General features: G+C 43.6%; 2 protein-coding genes across 2 annotated transcripts; both read right to left on the minus strand.

Annotated features, from left to right (window-relative positions):
- Positions 1-3,124: 3,124 nt before the first annotated feature.
- K441DRAFT_677588 (uncharacterized protein) lies at positions 3,125-4,065 on the minus strand (the record flags this gene model as incomplete). The annotated part of the gene is made up of 2 exons (XM_067651082.1): positions 3,125-3,607; positions 3,892-4,065. 2 exons carry the CDS (start codon positions 4,063-4,065, stop codon positions 3,125-3,127), a joined length of 657 nt encoding a protein of 218 aa, XP_067503885.1.
- A 309-nt stretch (positions 4,066-4,374) lies between these two features.
- Positions 4,375-6,340, minus strand: K441DRAFT_611499 (alpha/beta-hydrolase; the record flags this gene model as incomplete). The annotated part of the gene is made up of 5 exons (XM_067645575.1): positions 4,375-4,566; positions 4,698-5,374; positions 5,423-5,749; positions 5,845-6,122; positions 6,210-6,340. The coding sequence occupies 5 exons, from the start codon at positions 6,338-6,340 to the stop codon at positions 4,375-4,377; spliced, it is 1,605 nt and encodes a 534-aa protein (XP_067503886.1).
- Between the last annotated feature and the right edge of the window lie 6,766 nt (positions 6,341-13,106).

Here is a 13,106-nt window from a genome sequence, read left to right on the forward strand (position 1 = left end):
ATCCAAATCGGACGTTAAGCAATGAATTATTATTATTATATAGCCATATAGTATATATATTCTTATTATTCTTTTATAAATATGTTTAATATAATAAATTAAAGATATGAAATATTTTATTATAAGTAAATTTAAATATAAAAAATACAAATAAGTTAATTTTAACATTAATATAGTATTTTAAAAAATTTAATATATAAAAGAAAGATTTTTTATTTAATATTATAAATTATAAATTATAAATTACTTTTAAGTTATAAGCATTTAAAATGCTATTTTTTAGCGTATTTTGGGACCGTGTATAAGATGGGACCGTGCATAAGGTGGCCCAAACGTGTATGACGTTTGATTAAAAATAAAAAAACCCTTTACCAAGATGTAAGTGCGATGTAATGTTGAATTTCTGCTGAGACTTCGAACCTTTCTCAGCAGTTTCATGTATGCGCATAATGAGATTCGCGTCCTAATAATGCTAGGGCTGAGTATCACCACCTAGTCTGAGAGTGCTAATATCCTCTTACGATCAAGGAAGCACAGCGAATTTCCCTGCTTCTCCTTGAGTGCTAATTTCCCGCGGCTCGCAATAGAAAAGCTTGCGAAAAATAAAGTTTGTTTTAAGGCCTGTTTTGGCTTTGTTCTCGGCTATCGTTCTCGTATTCTCGTATTCGGGCTCGTTCGACGTTGAATGCTAGAACTAACCCAACGCTGCCCCATACACTAGGTTCCAGCTTGCGGTTCGTGAGAGAAGCCGAAGCGGACAGCTGGCGTCGCCAACGAAGCGGGAATGCGAAAACGACGCTGTACAAGGCTGAAGACATATATAAGGGCCCGGCTTGACTCCAGTCAGCGCACCCCCAGCACCCTAAGCAAAGCCGGTGCAAGCCGAAGTAACATATGCGCTCAGGGTACAGTTGCCCAGCCGTGTTTCAACTAAGCTTTTGGCTGTGCCTGCTTCCTTGAGCTTATCCACCTCCTTCAATCCTTCAAGTCATTAGCGACGTATTCAAGCTTTACTATTCATAACGGGTGATGTATACGTCGATATTCTTAATTTTTTTCGAAGTACCTGAAAACCTAATTGCTCAAGCTGAAGAGAAGTCCTTCGTAAATACTTCGAACAACATCTGCCAATATCAGTTTCCCCATCTTAAGCTCTTATCCGCTACCAGCCTTCACCTCTCACCAGTCTAAGCTTCTAAATGCCAATGGGGAATCCGTACGCCGTACGAGGAAGCTTGATCTAACTCTTAAGGCGGAACCAATGACCATTGAGTCTTGCTTATAGTGGGTAGAATTCTGTAAACTGGAGCACGCACACCCTGTTCGGATTCCCTAACGCTTGCCGTCACCACCGCACCGTTCACAATCTCCATCCGAGTATGAAGAGAAGCATAGCTCCAATACAACTGATAAGCAGTGTGTACTGTGATCTCAGAAAAGGAGTGTGACGAGGCACGAAATGTTCCGGGTAGTCGTGAGCGAACGTATCCCAAGTGACAGAGATAATGCCAGCAATCGAAAGCCGCAGCTAGCTCTGAAACAAATTCATTGTGAAGGGCAAAACAGCCGTGAAGGGCCGCAATTTTGAGGTCGGCCTGAGACCCGAGTTTCCTTAATCTTATCATGAACCCTTGCCATGGCTCCCGATCCTGGTCCATCATATTTGCTCTGTGCATTACCGCAATCCCCTCTTCCTCAAAAGGCATCGTCATATCCTCTCCCTCCCGCGCCGGCCGGCAACTCCTACCCACCGCCCTAGCCCTAGGCCCTTCACCTACGCCAACGGTAAGCCAGTTGCAAAAACCGGGAGCTACCACCATCTACACCACATCGTCTCCAATATCCCCGTCAGCAACCTCCTACCAATGCTGCAGAGGCATTCGTGTTTCATCCGCAGCTTCGGAATCGTGTAGACCGTCACCGTGCCCGCCACCCTCTTCAATGAGCTCGGCCGGCTCGCGAGTTCTCGCATCGTGCATGTGAATGTGCGGGCTGGATTGGCTGGCAGGGAGGCGGGCGTGCATGCTGGCATGCAGCGAGGCTGTTTCGGGCGTCGCTGGCTGGGCCCTGCGTGCGCATTGTGGTGGACGCGTATAAGGATATTATGAAACTTGTCTGGCTGATGGCGCTGGGCATTGCTGGGTTGAGCTTTCTGGCGGCATTTCGGAGAGGGAGGTGGATCTGCGCATGGATTTGAAGAACGGGGTTTGAGGCGGTAGGGAATGCTGGATGCCGGATGGTGCGGATTTGCGGGCTAGGATCCTGTTGTGTGGGGTTCGGCGTTGAAGTTGCTGAGCTCTGAATAACTAGCCCAGGCCTTTGTACAATGCGTCGTGCTTGTGGGTTTATTTGCATATAGCGGAAAAAGCATTCTCGAAAGCTTCATCTCCCAGTGTGAATCTTGCTTAGAGACATGGTGTCTCATGTAATTTCCCTACTCGTATTTACATCTTATGCCAGCATCAAAAGCCTCGAGGAACGTGAAATTATTGCTGGGAAGAATCAGGCTCGACATGGACTAGCTTTGCGATCTACATTTCGAGATCATCGCAACGTGACTTAGAACGAGTATTTATGTTCAGCTTCACGCTGCTTTTGTTGACAAATGGTAACGTATCATTGACTCTATCAGAGCCATCATCTTACGAATCTGCGTGAGATTCCAAGACAGAAGACGGATGGATAGCCCTGGGTTCCCGCGATCCTTTCAAGGCGCTACGAATTCTGGCGATATAAGAGCTATTTCCATCAGCTGCTCTTGGGTTAGCGGTTGCTTGCTTGTTACTACGGTGAAGGGCGTTATCGGGGAGCATTATGCTCGACCATCGCTTGAAGTTTTTTCCTTTTACGAAGGATGCTACAGCAGGCATGCAGCTGCGCCTAACACGTCCTTGCCCCTCTACAATCTACCGACAACCACTCGACTCTCCAAATCTCTTACTTCCGACACAAAACTCAACCCCGTCGTCTTCAAAATCTCCCCGTTCATGGCCTCCATGGGCAAAATACCCTCCCAACTCTGCGTCCTCGCTGCATCATCATTTTCACATCAAAGAGTGCGCGCTTTCATAGACTCGAGCGGGTGATTCAGGTGTTGGCTTTTGTTGAAATGCAAATGTCCACTTTAACTGTGCACCGTGTTTAAATTTAGCTCCTCACCAGATGCAAATTTCCATTGTTTCAGCGCTCTCTCGAACGGCGCCTTGAGACAAGGAATGCAGACGGCGATGAAACCAATCTCTTCTTCCAGGAAGCCCGACATGTACAGGTCTATTATGCGGTAGAAGTTGTCGCCGCTGGTGCTGTACGTTTTGACGAGGGTTGTCTTGACGATGACGGTGGCGGTGGCGAAGAGGCCCATATACATGAGTAGGCCGATAACGGCACGTTGGCGCAAGGGCAGGTCTATCTTGCGGATGGAGGCGAGGAGTAGCACCGTGAGTGTGAAATTGGTGATTATGGAAGCCGCAGCATTGGGCCAGAGGCCTATCTGGGCCGGAAGCGGACCCCAGCATTTTGGCGTTAGGCGTGTTCGGGTTCCAGAAAGCGGAGACGGGCCGGTATTGCAGGAGCAGTATAAGCGTGAATGAGCTAGTGGAGAGGGAAACTAAACCGATCATGGCGTAGAGGAACAGGCGCCAAATTGTGCCGCGGAGGATGCGCAGCAGCATGCATGATCTTGATGAATGCGACGGCCCAGATCCAAATGGGCTGCACGATGTGGAGGATACGGCCGGCGTTTATTGCTTCTCGGCGGGGATGAAGTAGTTGTGGCGTCCCGTGCCATATTGGGCTGCTTGCACACACATAGCCCAATTAGCCGTCATGAAGATTTGGTGCAAGCAGATTAGTGTCTCTGTACTGCGGCAGGGAATTGAATCTATCCCTTACAACGGCTATCGTGATAAACAAATCATCAATCCCGAGTCGTTGAGCCGGCCGCAGTCGGGTGTAAATGTGTGCGATATAGATTGCGATCCCAAATTCAAGGAACACTCCTGTGATACCCAGAAATTCTGGATCTATGGACGCGTCTGGCCGCGGAGGATCCGTTCCAGGGACCATGATTGTATGAGATGAGTATCAGGAAAAGAGTACAGTCTGGAGAGAAGCTTAAGGGCGAGTAGCAGGAGAAGTAAATCATTGCGTGATAACTGAAGGATATAGCAGTGATAACTTATACGTCAAGGCCAAGCCTTAAAGAAAGCAGTCTGGATAGGCCACCACTGTGAGTGAAGTCGCTGTCTGGTGGACTGGTTGAGATAGCCATCATGTGGCGGGCCTATCATCTGGGGAAGTTAAATCGATATAATTTAAGCTTTCGTCAGTCTTTACTGTTGTCGATTTACTGATGGACCCAGCTCGCTTGTAGTGCTAGAATGTGACTGCGTTATCTAACCTTAAATCCAACCTGCTGAGCCCCACGTCCAGCACGCTCTCCGTCCCCACCTCAAACCGCGGCCAAACAGTCTTGTTCGCCACCGTAGCCCAGCGATTCGGATCCAGCTCCACCGCAAACGACACGAAATAGTCGCGCAAAACGGGGCCGAACGTCGTATTCCCTAGCTCGCCCGGCGACGCTGCACAAATCCCGTCAGCACCAATAACACGGCGAGCCGCGGTCGCAGAAGTAATGCCGCGGTCGCAATCTAGCAAAGGGCGGCGGGGCCGGCAAGGACATATGTAGACTTACGCACTATCGGGTCCGAGAACAGGAACGCGCTCGTGGCGCTATGCAGCTGGAACCCGGCATTGAACACCATCTTCCACGCCGGCAGCCCGCGCGCACTCGCCGCCCCCGCAATCAGGTTCGTGGGGCATTCGACCAGCGCGTCGCCGAACACCGCCTGTCGCCGCGCGAACGCGGTGTTCAGCGGCGCAATAGGCCCATAAACGACCTGTAAAACCTGGAAGAATGGCTGCGCCGACAGCGCGGTCCCGTTGTACGCCGAGGCCGGGTACAGGGCGAGGATTTCAGCGAGGCGGCCCGGTGCGATCGAGGGCCAGAGGGTGCTGAGGTCGGCTAGGACTTCGGCTGTGGTGGTGAGGGAGAAGTTGGTGAAGGACACGCCCTCGAAGCCATCCCGGTCCACCAGCACGGGGATTTTTGTGAACTTCCCGTCGCGGAACGCCGCGGCAGGATAGTCGGGGACGGCGTGCCCGTCGACGGCTGGGCCCCAGTAGAACGTCCCGTATGCGTACTGGCGGGCGCTGTAGGCGGTTTGGTAGGACGTCACTGTCGCGCGCTGTAGGTCTCTTACGGAGAGATTACGCAGACAATAGACCGAAGAGCAGTTCGCGGCGTCTGCGAACCCGCTGTACTGCGCGGCAAGCCAGCTGTCGTTGTATATCGGGGTCCACCATGGGTATTCTGCTGGCATAAGCTACCCAGATAAAGGGTACGTATGCTTGACGCACTTACCGGCAATGGCAGCCCTAAATGGTGGTTTCTCCACCCCGCCATGCAGCATCATCTGCATGCTTACAGACCCGCCTCCAGCGCTTCCGCCGATAGTGGTAACTTTGGATGGATCGCCGCCGAATTGGTGGATGTGGCGTTGCACCCAATGCAGCGCTGCGCGCTGGTCCAGTAGCCCAGCGTTCCAGATCCCATCCGCTTTGACTTCGTCACCGGCCAGAAAGCCAAAAGGGCCTAGCCGGTATTGGATCGAGACGTAGATGAGATTGCCGCAGGACTGGTAAACGAGCGCGTTGCCGGGATACGTTGCAGAGCTGCCTCTGACATAACCTGATGCAGAACATTAGAAGCTGAGGCCGAGAACTGAGACGTAAAAGATATATAGATTGAGTAGAGGTGTAGGATGGAGAACGGAGTTGACGAACCGCCACCGTGGATCTGCACCATGACCGGCAGGTTTGCCGACACGGGCACGCTGGGAGTTATAACATCTAGCAGTAAACAATCTTCATCGCCTTCCACAGTCACTGATGAAGCTGACGGCTCCCAAGCTGGCGTACTCTGGATGCATGAAGGGCCATGCATGGTAGCATTGAGAATATCTGGACGTGGAGCGGTGTGGGTGTCGATGGGAACGGGTGCTCTCCAGCGCAACTGCCCCACTGGCGCCTTTGCATAGCGGATACCATAGTAAGAGGTCAGGCTGTAGCATCATCAGGAAGTGTGAGCCGTCATAGGAACAAGTTGGTTATTCGTTGTGATGGATAAAATAATGAGCGTGTGTACGTACCCAGTTGTTGAATTGTGAAAACCTCTGTACCGCACGTAACCGAGGTCCACTATTGGCGCACTGATGGGATTTGCTAGTGTGAGTGCAAGGTGAATCGTCCACAAAACTTGCGGGAGGCAAAAATTGACCATGCTTTGCAGCAGGTCCTCCTTTCAATGCACTGAGAAAAGCATTTAGAGAGAACGATAGCTGCTCTATATACAGTCACCTACAGAAAGTCATTGTGTCAGCGCCTAATTAAAATTCTAAAAAATATCTATATCTTTTTAACCACGCTAGCTAAATAGATATAAAATATATTATTAAATAAATAAAAAAATTTCTTAGGTAACAGTTGACTCAGCATGCTTAGACCAAGAAACAGATGAATATCCGCTGCGCGGATAATCGAATATCCGCAAGCTAACCTATTTAATCGATCCATCTGTTTCTTGGTCTGAGCCACTTTGGCAAGCTTTTGGAAGCCGAGCCGGTCTATTTATATAAGGTAAACCATTAACTTTAACGAAATTAATATAAGCAACCGCCACGTCTATTATTCTATTAATACCTGCATTAGAATTGCCTTAATTAGCTCTCTAATTAATAGATTTTCTAGAACTAACTACTAGCCATGGGCGCATCTAAAAGGCGTTAAAGAAACCCCTCTATTTTGTCTAGCAGGAGCCAGTCTTCTTAAGCTTTTAATAATAAACTACCCTCTCTATTAACTAATACCGCTAGAGGATTAAGAGATACAGCGGATATAGTGCCCGAGGGCATTAGCCGTCTTATCCTACCCCTATTATCTCCCCTATCGTCTCCCCTGTTGTCTCCCCTATCGCTATCCGCAGCTTAATAGCAGTCCTTAATAGCCTACTTACTACTGCCAAACTATATAGATCCCTAAGAGGATAAAGAAGCAGGAGTTGATAAAATATTTATAATATCCGCAATATCCGCTGAGAAGATATCCGCTGCAGAGAAGGTTTAGGTAATTATTAACCGTTTTAGGCTATAGCGGATGTCTATAGGAGACCTAGCGCTTAAATGGATTATAATAGCTAAAGGTTTACGTAAGGTACTAAAGAAAAAAAGAGTAAGAAAGCTCCTTAACAAACTCCTAGAGGATACTAATATCCTAGATATCTATACTAAAGAGATAAAGAAGCGCGGTATAGTAGGTGCTAGTATTGCTTTTACTATCTAGGGAGAGCTTAAAGAGCTAAGGGAGAAAGAGTTATTATTTAGCAGCTTTAACTAATATACGGATATTAAGTAGCTTAACCTTAGGCAGTACTATTAAGCCGTAAAGACTTACGCACCTATACTAGAGTATATAATTATAGTATGTCAAAAGGGTTGACGCAAATGTTCTCTATATAAAGGCCGTGCGATTCTAATAGCTTCTACGCTTATATTTGGCCTTTTACAAAACTCCACAAACTGTATCCCACGGCTGCTAGGGATATATCTTTAAGCTAACAGCGTTAAGCGCCGCGTGCTTTCTGTGCTCTATAGGCTTGGATTAATTAATAGTTATATTACTTTAAACCGGCAGAAGGAGCGGATAGCCTAGGAATTAAGGTTTAGCCTATAATCTCCGCGGTATAGGTATATACTAACCTATATATAGGTAAAAATCCGCTTAATAGGTGCAGCTTCTAATACTATTATTATCTATAATAACTTTGACTACCTCTAATAAGTTCAGCATTAAACACTTAAGGATACTGGGACGTTCTATTCGCGTATGACTAGCAAGCTTGTCTTTAGTATAAGTATACCTAATAGTGGGCTTTGATAGAGTATGCTTTATACGGATATTCTAATTAAGTTCTCGGATATTGTAGAGGCTCTAAGTAATTTATAAGACGAGATACAGAAGCAGATCTTAATAGCTTTAATCTATAAAGCTATTATAGAGGCGTACCTAGGCCTTAATATATTACTTAGCAAAAACCTATAGTTTAAACATCCACGTATGCCTTCTATTAATGTAATACCTGCTATATGGACGTCTAGGTTTAACCTAGGACCTATTATAACTGGAGAGGCTTCTATATCTAAAACCTATAAGGTACTAGATAATATTTTTCTCTATTAAATAAATCTATAACGTACTGATAAAGTATTTAAGGAGTGACTGTTTCTAATCTATAGTAATTAAAAAACTATAAAGCTTATTCGGTTATGTTAGGGAGAACGTACTAAGTTAATATCCGCCTATAATAGCCTGCGTTAGGCTCTACCTATTCTAGCTCTTTAGCACCTAAAGCTAAACTACCTATATATAGTTATATGGTATTACTATAGTAGTAAGCAATCAGCCTAAGAGTACTCTACGCTATATACCTATATAAACCACCTAGGTTAAAGAAATATCCTAGCTGAGCGTACGCCGTTTTATTATATAGAGGAGCTAATTCTCTATAGCTTCGACGCTTATATTATAGTATTACTCCATACTTAGATTAAGGAGTCTTATAACACTAAGTCGCCTATAGATATTAAGCGGTACCTTAAAAGCCTATCTCCGTAACGTCTATTAGCAGTAGTTAAAGATATTTGCACAGCGGTTTTCAGTTAGGAAGTTTTTTGGGCGGCCAACTATACCAGCTAGCCTGCGGAACCACGGCAAAAGAGTTACCTTAAGTAGGCTAGCAGTGCTGCATCCTTATAAACACTTTCTAAGCCTGCTAATGTAGAGTTTCTAACGCACGTCCACTTTTTATAACTAGTAGAGACGTATAAAGTCCTTAAGCACGCCATTAAGCTTACGGATATTAGCCTACTTAGCCGTGTGCTCCCCCGCATTTATATTTATTTCATAGGTAGTTAAAATAAGAACTATCTACTAGAGATATTACGTTTCTTCTAGTTAACTTTAACAGATGCTTATTCCCCTAAGCTCTAGTAAGCTATCCTAGTAAATAGTCTAGTGAATATCTGTGGTGAATAGGATAGTTACTACCTAATAGATTTTAACAACGAGCTACTTAATAGGGAGCTAAAGCAGCTTATATATACTTGTGGCAATTTAACATTTAACCTAGACTTACTCTTCCGCTAGAGTATTTATATAACTAATTATATAGGGCCACTACGTGTAAAGTTTAAGATTACGTTTGGTGAACGAATATCTACTTAATATACTATTAAATCTCCTACAGCGGATATTTAATTGCTTGCTAATGCGATTACCAAAGGTTCTATTATCCGCCGTTAGGCATGGTGAGTAAAGATGGAAGCGCCGCCTCTACTATAACTAGGTATTAAACAACTTAATTAATCTGCCCTTAACAAGTTTAATTCACGGCTAGGCAGTAATCTTTCCACCGTATTTAATAAGCTTAATTTCTATAATAATAATAATAAGCTAAATAGCTTCGTACTCCCTACTAACTTTACTTAAACCTAGCTTTAACCTATGTATAAGTTGCTCGATGAGTAATATAAAATATTAGCTATAAGCTATTACTATAACCGTTTAATATCCGCTATAGTTAGTAGCACTAGTATATATTCCCAAGTAATTAATATTATTAATTAATTAATCTATTTAGTTTCTAGGCCGCGCTTACTAGGGGTATAAGGTATAAGGGGAAGGGGGGGCGTTATTCTAATAGATATTAGCTACTATAGTTATAATATCCGCTTAGCGGATATAAGGTAAACTTACCTAGTATTAGCTAACCCCGCCTAATATCAACTAACCTCGCCTAATATTAGCCCGCTATATACTAATTGGCGTTGCCGTTAATTTCCTATAGTACTCTTTGTATATGTTTGCCTCTATTTAATCGCGCCAACCGCCTTTATGGTACTAATAAAGATGTATCTAACTGGCGGGTTATTGGCGGCATAGATATATCTAACGGCTAGTATAAGGGTAATAATGGAGGAGTAGGAGCTAGAGACCCAAAAGTTAGCAAAGGTATAGGTATATCCTCTTCCTAAGTTATTGGCAAGAGGTTTATAGCTGACTGTTAACTAGCCTATAATATATTAGCGCTATAGTAAGGCGCTAATTGCTACGGCGCTAATATTTTAAATCTCCTATCTAAAACCTGTGAAGCCCGTATAAGAGCCTATAATAAGCGCTTATCCGTAGCAGCGTGCTGCTCTAACGCTTAGGAAAACCGCTTTGATATCTATATAATTAACCTAGAAGAACCTGAGAGTTGCCCTATTTCTTTTTATTTCTGCTTTTATTCCTTATTTACTAAAAGCTTAATAAGGGACGGAAGCTCCTTACCGAGGATATTAGGATCCTACTTAGGTATTGCTTGCCTTAATAATACCGTATCTAGAACCTACCCTATATTACAGAGGTGATAAAGCTGCTTATCTGGTATAATATAATTAACTATAGGCGTCTATAATGTATCCTGATACCTAGCCTCCGCCTATTACGTAAACCACTTTTATATATTGCTTAATATAGGCTCCCGGCGGGTTTTCGCAATATCCGCACTATAGCTAGTGCGGATATCGTACTCGCAATCCATAAATATTGCTAGGTTGTAGTTATTATAACATAAGTCTTTACTAATAGTAGACTGTAGGTCTCTATAGTATGTAAGTTATATTACTTATAAGTATACCTAATCCTTATTAACTAGCCGCTATAGGGTAAACGGTAGTTTATTACGCAACTGCGCATTAGTTAATTGCTTCTTTGGGCATAAGGTTGGTATGATAAGCTCTTTAGGTAGGCGTACTGTAGAACTACTAGGGCTTAACCTACGCCCGCTTCTTGTATCTACTAACTGCTTAGTACTAACTAACGCTATAAATAAAGCATCGCCCACAATATCCGTAGTCTCTGCGTTTTGTCGCCCGCGGATATTATTGCGTAGCGCACTTATATAAAGATCGCCTATATACTGAGGTTATATATACTTAGAACCACCTAATTTATTATAAGGACCCCGCCAGCGGCTCTTAACCATAAAGATTGCTTCGCCTAAGAGGCCTTCTCCTTAGCCTACCCGGCCAAACCGCTGTGCCAGTATATTATAGGATTTATAACAAGGCATTCCATATTAGATTAAACGGTAGATATCCGGAATATCTATACTGTGTGCTACTGCATTTAATGCAACAAAAATTTAAATTTAAGACGTTGGGCGCATATATTTGGCGTATAAGCGGTCTTTATTAATATCCGCAAGCGTTGCGTGGTAGCTCTATACCACTTCTCTAGCAATAGCAGCATTGTAGCCGCGATGGATTAACTAGCTGCGAATAGTATTATGACAGGCAGCTATCTACTCCTTAGAATTAAAGAAGATGATCGTCTTTAAAATTAGCTGAAGTTAATTAAACTATTAGCGGTATATCTACTGTGCGGATATTAAGCGGCTTTTTGATTACTCGCCTTCTCCTTAGTTATTATTACTAGCAGTATACAAATACACTAGAGTAGTAGTAATAGTAAAGTAAAGAGCTCAAAAGTCCTTCTTCTCTGGCGCGGTCATAACCCTCCGTATAATCTTTAGCTCCAACCAATTGATTAGGGTTTTAATAACTTGTATATTAGGTTTAAACCTAGCTAGCTTATATATAGTCCAAAATGTAGATGGGTTTAGTGTTACGGTATATACAAACTAAGGCTTATTAACTAAGACTAAACATACTTTAAAGAGTTGTGTGTACGCTATATGGAAGGTCTCTCCCCAATTAGCAAGTAGGTATACTTTATTAACCACTATAAGGGCAATATAAAAACGAAATATTGGGTCTATTAGAACCTTATATAGCTTGTTACTAACCAAAAGCTCTAGGGAGATAAGGATATATATGTAGCTGCCCGTGCGGATATCCTTAATTAGCTTGGCGGATATTGTTTTCTCCTATATATAAACAGGTTAAATATAAGGTAGCTTTATAATCTTTTTTACTTACTTTAACCTAATCGCGTTAAGTGGAAGAACAATAATAATAACTGCATTAGGTATAAGATATAGTAGTGCTTACATTATTATACTCTTGCCAAAAGACGTCTTTACCATAAGTATAAGATCTCGCCGCTTAAATATTAGCACCCTTAGGGCCTTAAGCTGCTCCGTATAACCGCGGTACAGATATATCTCCGCAATAGCTTTATCTAGCTTACTTATTTGAAGTTTATAAGAGCTACTTATAAGCTGGGGTAGCTCCCTCCGTAGGCTATATAGCCGTGGAGACCGCTAGGGATCTATTTTAATATAATCCCTAGCCTATTGCGTACTGCCAGCTTATTAATCTGCTTAACTAGCTTATAGTTTGCGACCTCTTTGCCTTATTCGCTTTGATGGAGGTATTGGTGGATAGCGCTTAAAAGCAGTAGAGGGAAAATAGAGGGTTAGATAAAGACAAGGAGGACTTAAACATGTTATAATAGATAGATCTTAATAGGTTTTAATTATTAGATTATGGATATAATGGATGGAGAGTGGGTGGTTAAGATTAACGTGTTGTTAGTGCGGATATTGCTAATTATTCACTTTAGTAAACCGCGTTACGGCTATTTTAAAATTAATATTAGAAACGGGAAGGCGGGGAGACTTCTTATGTAGACCATTTAATTCACTGGAGCCTAGTATATAATTAATGGATTTTTTAAGCTGCCTAAACTTGTCGTAAGAATAAGAAGTGAATATCCGTAATATTAGCCATGCGGATATCGCGACGTGCTTTACAAACGTCAGCTAAAGTGTCTTAGACCACACAGGGACAGATGGCCTAAACTAGTTTAGTGCCATCGGGCCGGATTTATCCGGCGTCCCATGTGGTCTAAGTATGCTAAGACAAAGGTAATAGGTCCGCGACTGGTGTCAGGTAACGAAGTCACCTCGCCTATATATATTATTCCGCACAGCCGTGTCTGGCATCAAGCCAGTCACTTACTTACCTTTTGCGGGTTTGTGTGGC

The sequence above is a fragment of the Cenococcum geophilum genome (genome assembly GCF_001692895.1).
Source record: "Cenococcum geophilum 1.58 unplaced genomic scaffold K441scaffold_22, whole genome shotgun sequence".
Taxonomy (NCBI): Eukaryota; Fungi; Ascomycota; class Dothideomycetes; order Gloniales; family Gloniaceae; genus Cenococcum; species Cenococcum geophilum.